The following is a 19712-nucleotide window of genomic DNA, read 5'->3' as shown; positions in this document are numbered from 1 at the left end:
GGTTAAATGCTTGAATCCAACACAGCTATTGTTCATCGTGATGCACTGAGCATATTGAAGGCGTAATATCCATATAGGTTTTCTCCTTAATGAAAAGGCTTAATGATCGGTCCGCTAGATAGATATTACACACACTGCCAAGTTCTGTTTGGCTCATCGCCGGAACAACCCTGAACCGTTTCTTACACTGAGAAACGCCTCTTCTATAGAACCAGAGCCAGATTTATTCACTGCATTAGTCATTTCCTCCCGTGATAATTCTACATCATCATCTGCTCCCGGCAGTCTGTTTGAGCTGCTGTAGAGATGTGTAATTCACTTCCAATTTCACCCGTTTATCCTGCATTCTCGATACATTTTCTCTCCTGATTGGATGAAATTGTTATCCTGACCTTAAAATGCCTTTTCTGTTGACTAAAGAGCTCGAGAGATAGGGAGACTCTGTATCTCCTTAACTTTTTACAGTGGGCAAAACGAGTCATTCTCGTTGCGCGATCGCTCTGCAATGGTGACTCGCGTGAGACATGTTGTTGTTTCAGGCTTTAGCCAGGAGCATCGCGCAACCTACACGCATGCATTGTTTTTCATGGATTACTCGTCGTGGAGTCTACAGATTTAAAATAGCACAACACAGCGCAACCGTGAGATTTCTGGCACCGAACGTAATCTGTTCACATAATCTGTTCAAATTCTGGCACCTAATGTGTTAACACGTATTTATATATGGATGTTATTTTTGTATCACTTACTTGGTTATGATTTAATCCAGAACCAATCCAATGTTAATATATTCACAAAATCTGTGTGTGCTTCAGCAGTTATACATATCTCGAGAACCGTCTGATTGACCGACTTGAAACGCGCGTCGCCAACGACCCGAGCCGTGGCCGGCGCCGAGGCGGTGGGTGGTTGTCCAGAACCGCCGAGCCAACCGATATACTGATGACATCAGGGATCTCCATATTATGAGCATAAAGGGGGCACAGACAACAGACAGACACATACAGAGATAGGGCATAAAAGGGACGCAGAAAGATGGGTACAACAAAAAAAAATCAATAAAGACTGGCCTGGACTCATGTTTGGGCATGCCTGACACGGAACTCCATTCCTGTGCTAATTAATTCAATTCAATTCAATTCAATTCAATTCAATTCAATTCAATTCAATTCAATTCAATTCAATTCATTGTAGGATGTGTCTCATTCCATAGCAGAACAGGAATGATGAAAGATTAATGGTTCTTTCTATTTCATTAAAAGAGGAAGATGTAGACCATTGAGTAAGTAGGATCAAGACCCGGATACAGATGTGCCACTTCAAAACTTCACACGTTACTGTTCTTTCCCTGAAAGTGCCCTGAAAAGGCATTATTTCCTCCCTTTTCTGCCCCCTTTTAAGCACTGTTTTGCCCCTGAAAAGAAGTTGTCACTACACACCCCGGTTTTTCCCTTCAACAGACACCCATATACATGAGAACAAAAGAATGTGTGTCAGACTCATTATGAGGCGAAAGGTGATTTGAAGAGGTCCTTGACCAGTTGCTCAAATTAATTAGCATCATAAAAGCAGTGATCATCAAAATAATTCAGCATTTTAAATGCCCTTCTTTGTCCCTCTTATTGCCCTGGGAATCCCCTGAAAATGTACTGTCTTGGCGATGGCAGGACATTTGAAGTTTTGAAATGGCACATCTCTAAGTCTATGGCAGTGGTTTTCAACCATTTTCATACCAAGGACCCCTAAATTGATATGCATTTGGCCGCGGACCCCCATCTGAAAATATTCTCTGCCAGGGACCCCCAGAAGCAAATATTTGAGTTAAAAATGTTCGCTTTAAGGATACATACTCAAAGATATGCACACATTCTCATGTTTTTTCAAAAATAGCAGATATACAAGCTCATAGCGCGGCACTCGGTGCCGCGCTATGAGCTTGTAGATCTGCTACTGTATTTTTCAATAGCCAAAGCTAAGTGGTTAAAATGATTGCGACGCTATGTTAACTAATTTTGCTGGGGACCCCCTGGGGGGGACCACTGGTTGAGAACCACTGGTCTATGGTGTTGGACCAAAATAAACAGCTGATAACCTCCTGACTTGGTTTGGGTTGAATTTAACACAGAAAAAAAAAAGACATCGCCTCCTGTTCTGTTTCTTTCGTTCTTTCGTTCTTTCGTTCTTTCGCTCTTTCGTTCTTTCGCTCTTTCGCTCTTTCGTCCTTTCGTTCGTTCTTTCATTCTGTGTGTGCATGCGTGTCTCGTTCATTTCATTCTTGTGTTTCCCTCTGCATTTGTGCGTGTGTGCACATGCACACTCATGCCCGTGTGCAGTGGTGTAAAGTAACTAAGTACATTTACTCAAGTACTGTACTTAAGAACAATTCTGAGGTACTTTTACTTTACTGCACTATGGTCTATATACTTTTACTTCTACTCCGCTACATCTCAGAGGCAAATATTGTACTTTTACTCCACTACAATTATTTGAAAACTTTAGTTACTAGTTACTTTTCAGATATACATTATTACATTATAAAACATACATTAACCACCTTAGCCCTATTTTATACCTAGACTATTTGAAAATAGCAGATCTACAAGCTCACAACGCGTCGCATCGCGACGCGTTGTGAGCTTGTAGATCTGCTATTTTCAAACATTTTAGTACTTTTACTGTTGGTACTTCAAGTACATTTTGATACCAATACTTTTGTACTTTTACTCAAGTAAATGTTTAATTCCGGACTTTTACTTGTAACAGAGTTACTTCTACATTGCAGTATTGATACTTTTACTTAAGTAAAAATTGTGAGTACTTTTTTTCCACCACTGCCCGTGTGCTTGCTTGTGCGTACCCTTCTGTTTGTGTGTGCGTGTTTGTCACTGTTAATTTCACTGATGAGAATTGCAACAGGAAACATGAATCAAGCCTTTTTAAAGTGACAGTTTGCAGATGAAAACGAGACGCCTGTGATGCAACTTACATCAAAACAACACACAGAGTTAGAACTCATAACACAAGTTCAATTAGGATTTTGTGACAGCATAGATAACTATTTCACCCCTAACACATCAGACGTCTATGAAGTCCCATCCTTTGGTGTAATTGATTTTCTAAAACGACACACACACACACACACACACACACACACACACACACACACACACACACACACACACACACACACACTCTCTCTGTGTGTGTGTGTGTGTGTGTGTGTGTGTGTGTGTGTGTGTGTGTGTGTGTGTGTGTGTGTGTGTGTGTGTGTGTGTGTGTGTGTGTGTGTGTGTGTGTGTGTGTGTGCGTGCGTGCGTGCGTGCGTGCGTGCGTGCGTGCGTGCGTGCGTGCGTGCGTACAGCTCATCTTGGATACCGCTGGAACGATCAGTGTTAAAGTCTGCATGCACACCCTCAGTAGGCCAAGGAAGACACTACACTCTACATTTTTCAAATTGGCCTCATGGTGGCGCTATGAAAGCCCGCTTTACGATTTAGCATATAACTCTTGACCCATACGTGGTATAACACCCCCTGGAATCCTTGGATCAAGACGCAACTCCACAACTCCCCATTACAAACACGCTACTTTCTGGATTACTGCCATTAAAAAGTATTCCGTTACCTCACAGGATTACCCTATGCACCGAGCTGCACCGAGTGCCGCGCTATGAGCTTGTAGATCTGCTATTTTTGAAAAATCGTGAAAATGTGTGCAAATCATTGAATATATATATTTTTAAAGCGAACATTTTTAACTCAAATCTTTGCTTCTGGGACCCCCTGGAACAACATATTTTGAGATGGGGGTCGGCGGCCAAATACATACAATTTTGGGGGTCCTTGACATGAAAAAGATTGAGCACCACTGATATAGAAACATATTTTTTTCAGAATACTGTTATGATTTAGGAGACATGTAGAATCGGCTTCAGATCTTAATGGGTTAAGTGCTGTTTAGTCCTGCATTGGATGCTGGGGTTCAAGTGCTTAATATAACCTGCAAAAATGATTCAGCATTATGTATCTTTCTTGGAACAGCATGTATGCAGGGTGTCCCTTATTTGAATTGCAGGTAGTTGGTAACCGTAGGTGTGATGTGGTTATGTAGTGTCAGTGGCAAACTGCCACAGAGTTGCAATGTTTCTGCCCTACAGAGACGAAATGCAACGCGAGTTTCACGTTTTAAAGGATCTACACCATGAATTTAAAAAATAGTAATAATATTTAATATCATATTGTTTATGACCCTCGAACGTTTTTCAAAAGGTTTGAGCCTAAATCAAGCCTCAGATATACTCATTCCAACTAACTTCTCTCTGGCTTATAAAGCACTTTCACCTGCAATACCACATTGTCCTGTTTGGCACGGGGCGCTATTGAGCCAGTTTGTATGCATGTTATCTCCTGGTTCTGTGTTAAAAAAGTAAAAAAAAAAAATATGAAAAAAATAAGAAAACAAAAAATAAAAAAAAGTTTTTTTTTTTTTTTTTTTTTTTTTTGGTTGGAACTGAAAAACGGGAGGAATTGTTCCCAGACGTGACGTAGGCAGGGGGAACAAATCTGACGGACTGTTTTCAGACCAATTTACATAAAAAACACAGATAGCCTATGAAAGCCTGCATGCTCGAAGTCGGGTATTTTTTGGAACAGAAGAGAGGTGGGGGAGACCAAAAACACACAAAAATGAAGAAAAAGTTAAAATTCATGGTGTAGACCCTTTAAACCTTTAACGATTTGTGTTCTGTCCTCTTCTCTTCCAGTGCCACCGGTCCTGTCAGTGTTCCAGCCGTCCTTCAACGCCACCGCCGACTACCAGGAGTCTGTCACCTTCACCTGCATCACCTCTGGATCCCCCGAACCCGTGGTCACCTGGCACAGGTAACCCTTTAACTGAACCCGTGGTCACCTGGCACAGGTAACCCTTTAACTGAACCTGAGGTCACCTGGCACAGGTAACTCTTTAACTGAACCTGTGGTCACCTGGCACAGGTAACTCTTTAACCCATTAAGACCTGGAACTGTGTCATTTTTAGATTTGAGCTAAAAAAGCATTATTTTACACTTTGGGCTATTCAAAAATAGCAGATCTACAAGCTCGTAGCGCGGCACTGTAGATCTGCTATTTTTGAAAAATCGTGAAAATGTGTGCAAATCTTCTGAATATATATATATATTTTTATATACGTTTTTCAGAATACTGTTGAGATTTAGGAGACATGTACAGTAGAATCGGCTTCAGGTCTCAATGGGTTAACTGAACCTGAGGTCATCTGGCACAGGTAACTCTTTAACTGAACCCAGAGTCACCTATAGCACAAGTTTAAAGCAGCTCCATTCAAAGGCATGGCGGGTTCAGGTTAAACTGGGTGCCGATTCTTGACAACGTTTTTAATTATTTTTAAAAATCTAATTAAATTCACTATTTAAAAACACTCTTTTTTTTTAAAGTATTTCAGGAATTTTCTACGAAAAATGTAGTTCAATAAATAAAAAAATGTGGGTCCCGAGCTGAAAGGTTTGGGAACCCCTAAGCTAAAATAATTGTTAGACAAGCTACAAACTTTTTTTGAGCTTTCATTTGAGTCTTGCGTGTCCCTGCGTGCGTGCGTGCGTGCGTGCGTGCGTGCGTGCGTGCGTGCGTGCGTGCGTGCGTGCGTGCGTGCGTGCGTGCGTGCGTGCGTGCGTGCGTGCGTGTGTGTGTGTGTGTGTGCCTTGCAGTTTGTGTGTGCATCATGTTTGTCACTGTTAATTTCATTGATGAGAATTGTACCAAGAAGTGACAGTTTGCAGATGAAAACTAGACACAGTGATGCAACTTACATCAAAACAAGATAGAATTTCAAAGTTCAATTAGGATTTTGTGACACATCAGACTTCTATGAAGTCCTATCCTTTGGTGTAATTGATTTTTTTTATATATAAAACTTTTAATAAGCTATTAACTCTGATAGTAAGATTTGGTTCCATTTGTACACTCTCAGAGTTAAATTAACACTGACGATTGGTAAAGTGTAGTTTGGGGTCCCGGGGTTAAAACAAAAACAAAACACATTAAAGCCGGAGTTTATTATTAAGAGTGTGCAAAAAGAAACGCAGGGACCTTTTGCATGAATAAAAAAAAGTTAAAATAAAAATAACAGAATAAAATTACATTGGAGAAGAAATTATTTTAACAACGCATCTGTGTCACTTTTGATTTCTTTGGCTATTCAAAAATAGCAGATATCCAAGCTCATACCGAGTGCCGCGCTATGAGCTTGTAGATCTGCTATTTTTGAAAAATCTTGAAACATTTTTTTTTATTTTTTTTTTAAATCTGTTAGGATTTAGAAAACATTTTTAAGAATCGCCTCAGGTCTTAATGGGTTAAAAAAAACTCTGAGTAAAAGGCAGCGGCACACAGAAAAAGGTCTTTAGCACAGCAGACACACAGAGAGACACAGTGCTGTCATCTTGCTGGTGCTCAAAGTATTGAACAGTGGTGGAAAAAGTACTCAAAGGTTTTACTTAAGTAAAAGTATCAATACTGCAATGTAGAAGTACTCCGTTACAAGTAAAAGTCCGGAATTCAAAATTGACTTGAGTAAAAGTACAAAAGTATTGGTATCAAAATGTACTTAAAGTACCAAAAGTAAAAGTAACCAAATATTTGAAAATATCAGATCTACAAGCTCACAACGCGTCGCGATGCGACGCGTTGTGAGCTTGTAGATCTGCTATTTTCAAATAGTCTAGGTTTAAAATAGGTTTAAAGTGGTTAATGTATGTTTCATTATATCATAATTTATATCTGAAAAGTAATTAGTAACTAAAGTTTTCAAGTAAATGTAGTAAAAGTACAATATTTGCCTCTGAGATGTAGTGGAGTAGAAGTAAAAGTATTGGAAATTGGAAATACTCAAGTAAAGTACAAATATCTCAAAATTGTACTTAAGTACAGTACTTAAGAAAATGTACTTAGTTACTTTCCACCACTGGTATTGAACAACAGTGTTCAGTGTGCTCACGCTGTGTCACTAGCCTTGAGGGGAGCGAGGCGGGCCTGCATCAGAACATTGACAATGTGTAGATATGAATGAGAGCCATTGATTGAAGTAAAAAGGCCCTTGCATCACTCGGTGCAGAGTAATGGGTCTCTGCAGACGCCTTCTTGACAGCTGTGAGCAACTTTGTTTACACCGACCGATGGTTCTCAGAGTGGGGTCCGGGGACCCGCGTGGGTCCTTGAGGGGGTGCCGAGAGGTACAGCTCTTCACGGGTCCAAAAAAAAAACGGTCCGGAACCGAAATGGAAATGTGAAATCTGATCCAATTCCGACCCGTTCCGAAAAAAAAATCAAATAACAAAACCAAACCCGAGTGGACACGTGACAGTTTCGTCCCATTCCAACCCGTTCCGACTTTTTTCTTTTTTTTACGGACCCGGACCCTAATGGGACTGGTGAAATTTGTTCCGAAACCCGATTATTTCCGAGGTTTTACAGACCCCGACCCTGCAGACACCCCATCAAAAAAGCGCATATGAAACAATACAAAAATGAATAAATATGCGCAGTGGTATTAACTCATTGAGTGCCAGATTTTTTTTTTTTTTTTTTACGTTTGGCAATTCTGGCACTCAATTGTACTACCTATGAGTATGTAAAAGAACAGAAACGAATAAACAAAAAATATTTCTATATTATGTTGTCCCAGTGCCAGAGTTTTTTTCACAGAAAACAAAAAGTGCTTAGGAAGCGAGATACAGCCTTTTTCATTTCTAAGTTAAACAAGGAGTGGATGGAGCTGCAAATCTTCAGATGATGATATCTTGGGTTCTGAACATGTTTTTCAAAAAAAAAAAAAAAAAAACTTTTTTTTTTTTTTTTTAACAATTTTTTCAAAAACACGTCAAACACGTCATTGGCACGTTGAGCCATAGCGGTAAAAACACGTGAAACACGTTAATGGCGCTCAATGAGTTAATGTAATATGAATGAAAAGGTTTTCTTTGTAAATAAATGTGGACTTTATGAAATAATAGCAGACCTAATGACCACTTCATTGCGTTTCTCTCCTGATTAGTGCAGCGGCTGCAGCCGCGCACACACTCAGCAGGCATACTACGGGTCTTCTTGGATCCACTCGGGTATTACACATGATGATAGACAGACCCGAGTTCTGAGGTAATACTGACCGATTCCGACCCGCCCCCCGAGTGATTATGATAAAACACGGATCAGACCCGTACGGGTCTCGGGTCCTCTCGGGTATTTTCGGAATCGGGGGGCCCGTGAAGAGCTCTACCGGGGAGGCCCCTAGCAGAATTTGTTAATATAGCATCAACATCACTTTAACCACTTTAAACCTATATACATATAGGCTAATTTTTAATAGCGTTGCGATGCGCTGGGAGCTTGTAAGTCTGCTATTTTCAAACAATTTGTAGAACATGTGGAATATATTTTAAACACTTTAACAACACACATCTTGTATGGGGGTCCCCGGCTGGCACAAAAATATTTTAGACGTGTGTCTGTGGCTAAATACTGTACATATTATTTTGGGGGTCCTTGACGTGAAAAGGTCAAGGACTTTGTTTACACCAGAGCTTGAAATGGGAGTTTTTTATCCCATCCTTTCACAAACAGGGAAATGCTAATGGTTTAACAATGTGAATAAATAACAATGTCTTGTTATCTCTCAGTGACTCCAAAATGTCAGAGTGTCTTTAAAAATGCACAGAATGCATTGACTTCTATTGTGTGCACTTTAAAAAAAAAAGAAATACCAAGGCTGTGGCATTTTAAAAGTAATACCAAATGAGGCTGTGCCAATAATGGAGGCTGTTATTGGGCTTTGCCTGCCTTTGTTCGTTTGTCACCTTTCTTTTTGTGTATTATAATTCCACTCTTGCAAGAAAAACGTGGAGTCGTAATTGGCTTTTTGTAATTACAAAAGCCAATCAAAGTGAGAAATGTGTTCTGTTGAATTTGATGTGGCCTTTTCATTATTGCTAGGATATTTCTGGTGAAGAGGAACTGTTTTGCGACTGGAAAAGTGTGCTCTTCTTTTCAAGCAAATTCTGATTCAGTCTTAGTCTCAAGTCTTTTCAATAACACACCATTTAGTTTTAGTCCTATTTTAGTCATCTGAAATTGTTTAGTCTTTTAGTCTTAAGGTCATTACACACTGGCGATTATGCGAATATACGCAAAATTCGGACTCCGAATAAATAAAAGACGCTTTTTCGCTCCGAAACTGAAGTGGAAGCTTGCATTGACTTTATAAGGTTTTAAAAAAAACGTATTATTCACATGAAAAAAATCGCCCCCGGTGCATGTAAGGACCTTTAGTCTACAAAATTAACACTGATATACATCTTGATCACATGACTCCAGAGATAATGTGTAGACCATTGGTTCTCAAAGTGGGGTCCGGGGACCCCCAGGGGTCCTTGAGGGAGTTCCAGGGGGTCCCCAGCTAAATGATGGATAGTTGGGAACCAAATGGACCCTTATGGATCTATAACTCTGAGAGTGTACAAATGGAACCAAATGGACCCTAACGGGTCCATTTGGTTCCATTTTTACACTCTCAGAGTTAAATTAAGATCGATTTTACAAAATAATTGGGGTCCCAGATATAGAAATGCCATTAAATGGGGGTCCGCGGGCTAATACGTGTCAATTTGGGGGTCCTTGACATGTCAAAGTTTGAGAACCACTGGTTTAGACTACCGATTTGTGTGAGTTTTGGACCGACTCTGTGGGAGTAGTAGCAAAACATGTGTGTCACCAAACAGTCACCACCCAAGGCACAGGAAGGACAGAACACAGGGCAGCTTCCTTAAGTAGGTCGTGTTTTCCAGCCCAGAGAGAAATACATCAGACAAATGGTCATCAACAGGAGCCCAAACAATAAGTCACTGAGTGACCTTAAAGGACAACTTTGTTTTTTTACAACCAAGGTTTATATTTTAGCTTGTAATTAAAGTAAATAAAAGATGAGTGTTATTTTTTTTTCATTTACTGCTTTTTACAGTTTTGGCAATTTCCGCGATATTATTTACAGTGGGCGGGGGCATTCTGTCAGGTGGCTAAATATGCCTTTTTTTTGCACAATAAAAAAGGCCCTGTGGTCTTTGATGGCCAGATGTGAGTTATTGGGGGCTAGATGAGCTACTGTAAATAATAATAAAGAAAACACCAGGTTATTGTGTAAAAAAATACATATTTAGCCACCGGACAGAATGCCCCCGCCCACTGTAAAAAAGATCGCGAAAATTGCTAAAACTATAGAAAGCACTAAATATTTTTTTTTTAACACTCATATTTGATAATTTAATTTAATTAATTACAATCTAAAACATAAACCTTGGTTGTAAAAAACTAAAGTTGTCCTTTAACATAAGTCCAGTAACATGGAAAATAGTCACTGAGTAACACAACCACATTGGAGTAAAAATCAGAGAATGTGGACTTGTGTGTGTGTGGCCCTCACTCTGGACCAAGCCTCACTGCAACAGAAAGCACAAACACATGTAGGTTTCCCATCAACAGCACCTGCCATTCCACTTAGTTAACAGCATGTGCTGCAGGTGCGCCTGTGAGCTGAGACCTGTCAGCCCACCCACAGACGGCACCTAGATCCTGCCCCCCCCCCCCCGTCCCGTCTAGTATACGGAGGTTTGTACGCGTTCTCGACAAACCTGGCCACAGCGGGACGTCTGGTCAATGCGTTTCAATGAAAATGCGCGCGGGAAGAGGTATGTTTGTTTGCCCGGGGGGCGGTAAAAACATCTTAACGTGCGCAAGTGGGGAGCGTCCATGTGCGGCCAGTGAGAACATGGCTGCATCCATTAGCGTGGAGCGGAAGAAAAATCTGCGTTCGTGCCTGGTGGTGCGTTTCAAGCGTGAGGTGAGCGAGGGAGGGAGGGAGGCTTGGCGGCTTGCAATTGAAAATTGACAATGTGGAAATATGAAATGAGAGCCATTGGGTGTGGTGGTTAATTCATAATGTTCAATTCAACATCAACCCTCGCACACGCACACACACACGCACACACACGCACACACACACGCACACACACACACACACACACACACACACACACACACACACACACACACACGCACACGCACGCGCACGCACACCAGTTACTGAGGAAATTGGAATTCACAGACTGCACAGACCCAATCACACTGGCTGTAGACAATCAGAGCACCATTTATTGTGCTAGTTTCTTGTGATGTGTGGTGTAAACAGTGCATGGGGAGATTGTCCAGTCAGACAGTCAGTCAGTCAGTCAGTCAGTCAGTCAGTCAGTGGAATGACATTGGTTTCCAATGAGCACTTTCTTCATTTCCTCCCTGACTCGTTAAAAGTTATTGCCACATCCACCTCGTGTGTGTGTGTGTGTGTGTGTGTGTGTGTGTGTGTGTGTGTGTGTGTGTGTGTGTGTGTGTGTGTGTGTGTGTGTGTGTGTGTGTGTGTGTGTGTGTGTGTGTGTGTGTGTGTGTGTGTGTGTGTGTGTGTGTGTGTGTGTGTGTGTGTGTGTGTGTGTGTGTGTGCGCGCGCGCGCGCGTGCGTGTGTGCGCGTGTGTGTGTGCATGTTATTTGTTGACATTAACACAGCATAATTTGCTGCATTTGAAATCCCAGATCCAACTTATTTAAACGTGTTATGCTTTTGTGAAAATGTGAAAATAGTAGATATTCAAGCTCAAGCTGTGAGCTTGTAGATCGGCTAAAAAGGAATGGTTTTGGACCTACAACGTTTCCATCCGAAAGCGACGGAAGGTCTCTAAAGTTGATCTCATATAATAAGAAAGAACACAATGCAGGTTAATGTGTGTTATATTTAGTCTATAAGAACTCAAAGCAGCTTAATAATTAAAGTCTCATAAGAACTCAAGGTAGGTTAATGTTACATTAAGTCTCATAAGAACTCAATAGGTAAATGTGTGATACATTTAGTCTACATGAATGAACACAATGCAGGTTAATGTGTTTTATGTCTCATACTGTCAGAACTCAATGCAGGTGAACGTGTGGTCCAGGTACAATCAGCTCTGGACAGTCATCCATGCTCTTTCCTGAAGCTGTTCTGAAGCTTTGGCCCTGTGATCACTTTAGAATCACTCCACAACCGAACTTAAACAATGACCTTTGATGATAAAATATAGGCTGTTAGCTTTTAAATGGAGGATTTCTATCCATATCTGACGAACAGGTAATAACCAGTCTTAGCCTGTTTTCTTCCTGCTGTGTGGTTTCACAAGTCTGGACAGATTGAGATAAAAGTCACTTTTACTGTGTTGTCCATGAATAGACCTACCCCTACGTTTGACAGGTCACAGTTTTCTATTTGCTGTCACATGTTGGTGTCACAGCTGCATTGTTGACATAGCTCAGTCAAATCATTGACTACAGCAGTGCTGGAAAGTAACATTTACGTACATTTAAGTACATTTACTTAAGTAAACTGTACTTAGGTACAAATTTGAGGTACTTTTACTTTACTGGAGTATTTCCAATTTTCAATACTTGTACTTCTACTCCACTACATCTCAGAGGCAAAGATTGTACTTTTACTCCACTACACTTATTTGAACATTTTAGTTATTACAGTAGTTACTTTGTAGATTTTGATTATTATTACAAAACATACATTAACCACTTCAGCCCTATATACATTTCAGCCATTTGAAAATAGCTGATCTACAAGCTCATATGCAATGTGAGCTTGTAGATCTGCTATTTTCAAAAGATTTTTATACATTTGAAAACTTGTGAAATGGGACATTCTGCAATGACTACCTTCTACTTTTGGTACTTTTAGTACATTTTGATACCAATACTTTTGTGCTTTTATTCAAGTAAATCCATCAGTCCGTCCGTCCGTCCGTCCGTCCGTCCGTCCGTCCGTCCGTCCGTCCCTCTGTCTATAATTGTACTAGTAACTCAACTACGCGTTTCCTGTCTTTCTCACGTTGTCCAGGAGGGGGCAGCAGCTGCAACAGTTGGAGCAGTATGTCTTCAGCCATCTGGAGGACGGGCGGAGCACGCTGACCATCCACAACATCAGACAGGACGACGGGGGAGCGTACGCCTGCAGGGCCACCAACAAGGCCGGCTCCCAGGAACGAGAGATCCTCCTCAAGGTGTTTGGTAAGCCTGAGCCTAACAGTCAACATGGGTCAAAGAGACAGGACATGCAGTGGCGTGCACAGACATTTTGAGGGGCAGGTGCTCCAGTAAATTATACTTTTTTTTGTTTACTTGGTCTGCTCTTTTTTCCCTCTACACCTACAGTATACAGTACCTCTTTGCCAAAAATAGCCGATCTACAAGCCCACAACGCCTCGCAGCGCGAGGCGTTGTGGGCTTGTAGATCTGCTATTTTTGGCTAAAGTTCTCCTCAGAAAAGGGATGCTAGGAAAAATCATATCACATAAAGTTTTGGCGGACCCCCTGTAGTAACTATGAGGACCCCCTAGGGGTCCCGGACCCCCTGTTGAAGACCCCTGTTGTAAACTGAAAAAAAGGGCACTTCTGGTCAAGAGGGCAAAGGGCACCTTTGCACCACCTAGAGTCTATCTGTGCACGTCCCTGCGGACATGGTTGGGAAATCAAACGCACCCAAACCGGCAGTGATGCGCGGGCCGACCCGTAACCCGCAGGTCCCGCGGGTTGTACCGCTGGGCGGGAGGACGGGTTATAGATTATGATGGAATTATCGAAGCGAAGCGGGTCAACCCACGGAAGAAAACCCCCCCACCAAAACACACCTTCTCACACGAGCACGCACGCTCTCTCTCTCTCTCTCCCTCCCTCTGTCCCCCTCTCTCTCTCTCTCTCTTTGGAAAGCAATTGAATGGACTTGCTTGTGTGTGTTTTTTTTTTTTTGGCGGGTTGCAAGGCGGGACGGGTCGTTGGTTTATATTCATTTCTGTGGGACGGGTTGGGGCGTGTTGGGTTCCCATGGGGGGGGGGGGGGGGGGGGGGGGGGTCATAACATTTATGTTTCTGTTCAAGCTTCCATTCAACTTTTAAAATCACTTATTAGAACTGTGTTCCAAAAAAAGAAAAAGAATATATGCAGTCCGCAGGCATTCTGTCATTCTGAGAGGTGTCTCTGCATTGTTGTTTATGATATTTAATTATATTTTCTGATACAGTCTGTGATTTATAGGCTTGGGGGTGGGGGGGGGGGGTTTGGACATACTCAGTTCCATTGGGGGGAGGGTTTTCCCCCCTTGCGCGCTGCGTGCGTGCTGCGTGCGCGTGCATGCGTCCCCTTCGGTTCTAAAATGCTCTCTGCGTCCTTGGTCGCGAGAGGGGTAAAGTATCTGTCCACCACTGTCTGTTTAAGGCAGCCATTCCCCACCGGTGGGTAATGTTCTGTCAAAGCTAAAGGTTTAAGCTCTATAATGTGTTTTATTTCACGTTTCCGTCTGCTACAGAGGCTGATAATCCCTCTGTAACGGTGAGGAGATGAGGCCACGGTGCATCAACAATAAGATGTTTGAATTAATTCACCATTATATGCAAACATAACTGTGAATTCTAAAATCACCATGTTTGACAATTTTCAGTTAATTGCGCAGCCCTACCTCGCACCGAAACATTGCAGATTTTTTGCTCCAGTCATCAACATCCTTTGAAGAATGCGAGAAGCGCTTGCTCTTTCAAAATGTATTTAAATGAAGACGGTAACGGTTTCTGCCTCGCGGTGGACAGCGGGTGGAACACAGTTGTAAGTTAGTTTTATTTCCCCTGACAGCACAGCCACTGTTAGCTAGCGGAGGTGTCTGATGTGCTTGCTTACCTCTGTGAGTGCATGCAGTGCGCGTGTGCGTGTGGGTGCGTGCGCACGTGTGTGCGTGTGTGTGTGTGAGAGAGAGTGGGCTTGGCTGCTGCTTACACATGCACATTTATATCTGCCTCTGTGCTGAGGCCCGGTGATTTGTGTGAGACTTGTTGCTTCATATTGAGAGTGTGCGTGCGTGTGTGTGTGTGTGTGTGTGTGTCTGCATGTGTGCACGTGTGTGTGCCGGTTCCAGCAGAGTGAACATACAGTCACACCTCAGTGCTTCTGCCCTCAGTCTTGTTGCTAACGCACAGCGGCCTGAAATGACTTCCTGAAAGTAGCACATGTCAGCCCCCCCCCCCCCCCCCATCCCGCTGGTAGATACTGTTGTGGCCTCAGTGAAACAGGAGGGATGAGGGCACTCGGGTGGCGCTATAGTGGTAAGGTACGTGCCCACCACCACGGAGCCTGCGGATTCGAATCCACCGTGGCATCCGGCTTTGTCGAGCGTCTACTGTATTATGAACACAATTTGGCCTGTGTTCGGGGGAGGGAAGCCGTGCGGGGACAGTGATATTTGTCACTACACGTTCTCCTTCCTATACCTGTCAGCGGAGGAGTGGGACGAAGGCTCTGCATCCTCCCGGTGGGGGCTCCTCACTGGCGGGCGAGTCAGCAGTGACACACAACACAGAAATGTGTGTGTGGGGAGGAATTAATTGGCATAACTTCTACATTTGAGAGAAAAGGGGGTCAGAATACATGTCAAGGACCCCCAATTACCCCCATCTGTGTGGGTCACTGGACCCCACTTTGAGAACCACGGTTTTAAACTGACCAGTTATTAAAGGATCACTTCACCTATTTTCAACCTATCTTCATATAATTGGTCTCGGACTCCTCGCTAATGCTCATTATAAGATGACAACATTCTCGTCGTACTCACTGTATCTCAGAGGATGGCTGTGGACAGTTCAGAAACCCGCCTGCCAGTGACCTCATCGGTATAGGATGGCAGGTTTGGTCATTTCAAACAAGATTTCAAATGTTTTATTTCATTTTTTATCATTGCAAGAACAGCGTGTTCTATTTCAGCATGCTAACTTCCCAGGATGAGAAAGCATGCAGTTTAGAAAGTTTGAAAAACTTTGGAAAGGTTGAACATCGATGAAGTGGTCCTTCATCGATGACCAGTCAGTCATTAAACTCTAGGACTCATCCATCATTAAACTTACCAGTCAATAAGCTGAAGTTTAATGATCCACTTTGTCTCGGTGGAGCATGTTGGTCTACAAAAGCTGTTGTTTGGTCAAAGGAAAGATTCCACTTCAAGTCTTCCTTGTGGAAGATAGCAGGGGAATCCTCACCTCACATACTCTACACCAGGGGTCTTCAACCTTTTTCGCATCAAGGACCCCCAAATTGACAAATATTAGCCCAGGGACCCCCATTTGAAAAGATATGCCAGGGACTCAACCATTTACATTTATTGGGGGTCCCAATCTACACTGTATCACCATCATCAGTGTTCATTTAACTCTGAGAGTGTACAAATGGAACCAAATGGACCCGTTAGGGTGCATTTGGTTCCATTTGTACACTCTCAGAGTTACAGACATATAAGGGTCAATTTGGTTGCTAACTATTAATGTGGCTGGGGACCCCCTGGAACCCCCTCAAGGACCACTGGTGGTCCCCGGACCACTGGTTGAAAACCCCTGCTCTACACACCAGAAGGTTCTTGGTAGTTGACTCAGTCGAACACTGGATTACATTTGTGAACGTGTTTTGGCACGCCTTTTATTTCATATCTTTTTATCACTTAATTTAAGTGTTCCAAAGGGTCTAGACTTTTCAGTCATTTGGTTAACAAGCATACACTGATGCCGGGAAAGTACTACAGTAATTCATCCAGGGAGGTCAAAAATGCCAGGCAGCCTATAAATCACAGACTGTATCAGAAAATATAATTAAATATCATAAACAACAATTCAGAGCCACCTCTCAGAATGCCTGCGGACTCCTTTTTTTCCTTTTTCTTTTTTTTTGGAACACAGTTCTAATAAGTGATTTTAAAAGTTGAATGGAAGCTTGAACGGAAAAATAAATGCTATGACCCAGGGGGCATGGTGTTGACGTCAGAACTCAGTACGCTGTTCCCTGACTCATACACACACACACACACACACGCACTCGCGCACACACACACACACACGCACACACACACACACACACACACACACACACACACACACACACACACACACACACACACACACACTCACACTCACACTCACACTCACACACGCGCGCGCACACGCAAGCACAGACACACACACAGTGGTGGAAAGTAACTAAGTACATTTACTTAAGTACTGTACTTAAGTACAATGTTGAGGTATTTGTACTTTACTTGAGTATATCCAATTTCCAATACTTTTTCTTCTACTCCACTACATCTCAGATTGTACTTTTACTCCACCACAATTATTTGAAAACTTTAGTTACTAGTTGCTTTGCAGATATAAATTATTACATTATAAAACATACATTAACCACTTTAGCTCTATTTTATATCTAGGCCATTTGAAAATAGCCGATCTACAAGCTCACAACGTGTCGCAAAGCGACGCGTTGTGAGCTTGTAGATCTGCTATTTTCAAACATTTTAGTACTTTTACTTTTGGTACTTTAAGTACATTCTGATACCAATAGCTTTGTACTTTTACTCAAGTACATTTTGAATCCTGGACTTTTACTTGTAACAGAGTATTTCTATATTGCAGTATTGGTACTTTTCCTTAAGCAAAGAATTCAAGTACTTTTTCCACCCCTACACACACACTAGTGATGGTTCGTTCATGATCGATTCGTTCAAAAGAACTAGTTCATTGCCGTTCGTTCAATGAAATGATTTTTTTTTTTCCACCACTGACACACACACACGCACACACGCGCACACACACACACACACACACACACACACACACACACACACACACACACACACACACACACACAGACACACACACACACACACACACACACACACACACACACACACACACACACACACACACAGACACAGACACAGACACACACACACACACACACACACACACACACACACACACACACGCTCTGCAGCATTTTACAGTATATATATATAAGCCCCCACTGCTATTTCTCCAGTCACTTTCTTGGACGTTACGCTGCACTACTTCACAAACCTCCTCTGTGAAACACTCTCCTAAGTACACTTAGAAAAGTAGAGAGAGAGAGAGGGCAATCCATGAGTCATGTACTGTAGACCTCAGTGCACTCTGTGCCCTTCACACATGCAGGGTCATGCGTCAGCAATAGGCGTATAAAGCAAGTCACCATGCTGCGAGAACAGTGCCCATCATCTTCACCTCCACCGCCACTATGTCTTTGACCTCGCCACGTGTCATGGCGCTCGCCTCAGTGGCTGAAAAGAGCATCGGAGTTAGAGAGAGGCCGTCCAAGCAGTTAGAGAGAGGCCGTCCAAACAGTTAGAGAGAGGCCGTCCAAACAGTTAGAGAGAGGCCGTCCAAACAGTTAGAGAGAGGCCGTCCAAACAGTTAGAGAGAGGCCTTCCAAACAGTTAGAGAGAGGCCGTCCAAACAGTTAGAGAGAGGCCTTCCAAACAGTTAGAGAGAGGCCGTCCAAACAGTTAGAGAGAGGCCTTCCAAACAGTTAGAGAGAGGCCTTCCAAACAGTTAGAGAGAGGCCGTCCAAACAGTTAGAGAGAGGCCGTCCAAACAGTTAGAGAGAGGCCGTCCAAACAGTTAGAGAGAGGCCGTCCAAACAGTTAGAGAGAGGCCTTCCAAACAGTTAGAGAGAGGCCGTCCAAACAGTTAGAGAGAGGCCGTCCAAACAGTTAGAGAGAGGCCGTCCAAACAGTTAGAGAGAGGCCTTCCAAACAGTTAGAGAGAGGCCTTCCAAACAGTTAGAGAGAGGCCTTCCAAACAGTAAAGCATGCATGCAGTATATCATTTTGTCAACCCATTCAATCCAGGTACACATCTGTGTCATTTTAGATTTGAGCTTTAACCATTATTTTTAGCGGCGCTGGCGCCACTCTATACATAGTATAGAGCGGTCCTGCTCTATACCTGGCTTTTCCGTCAGCGTTCTGATTGGTCAGGTCTGTCAACGTTCTGATTGGTCAGGCCCGCCAACGTTCTGATTGGTCAGGTCCGTCAACGTTCTGATTGGTCAGGCCCGTCAAGGTTCTGATTGGTCAGGTCCGTCAACGTTCTGATTGGTCAGGCCCGTCAAGGTTCTGATTGGTCAGGCCCGTCAAGGTTCTGATTTGTCAGGCAAGGGGACTATTCATGACATCACTATGATGTCATGAATATAGAATTAGATGTCTATATAAACAATGACTAAATAAACAATGAGTAATATCTAGAAATATTTAGTAATTTCATTTTTTTTTTTTTTTTTAGTATTCTTTTTATTAAGGTGATATACATTACAGCTTTACATCTCAATTTCATTGTATGTGTTATGTGACATATCTTGTAATACACCTTGTGGTTTTTTCTTTTTTATACATAAATGACACGACATATGGTGAAAAAGAAGAAGATGGGCTGGAAGGGATCATGGGGTGTACAGTACTACACATTACACACTTCTGTTGCGAATTTAGCGTACTGGCAGAATTGTTTGTGCTCATAGCCATGATGTGCTCTCCCATCATATTACTAGCATTAGGAGCGGATAATGCACCACACAATAAACAGGACATAAAACATACAGAAAATGAAATAAAATTAATGAATGGGAATCAAGAGAAACAACCGAAAAATAAGGTACAGAATAAAACTGAAATATACAAAAGAAAACAGAAGAAAAAAAAAAAAAAAAAAAAAAATCAAAATCAAA

At 42.3% G+C, this 19712-nt stretch overlaps 1 protein-coding gene across 1 annotated transcript in view; it reads left to right on the top strand.

The window, feature by feature from the left end:
- The window catches only part of LOC311035279 (neural cell adhesion molecule 2-like), a 658788-nt gene that overhangs the window by 540046 nt on the left and 99030 nt on the right, over positions 1 to 19712 (top strand). The window contains exons 6-7 of the mRNA XM_084043386.1: positions 4763 to 4880; positions 12984 to 13153. Coding sequence (XP_083899512.1) covers positions 4763 to 4880; positions 12984 to 13153 — 288 coding nt within the window. The remainder of the gene's footprint in view (positions 1 to 4762; positions 4881 to 12983; positions 13154 to 19712) is intronic.

The sequence above is a fragment of the Gymnoscopelus microlampas genome (genome assembly GCF_963454915.1).
Source record: "Gymnoscopelus microlampas genome assembly, chromosome: 19".
In the NCBI taxonomy this organism is placed as follows: domain Eukaryota; kingdom Metazoa; phylum Chordata; class Actinopteri; order Myctophiformes; family Myctophidae; genus Gymnoscopelus; species Gymnoscopelus microlampas.
Note: the sequence above shows the minus strand (reverse complement) of the source record. Positions and strands in the feature narration are given on the sequence as shown.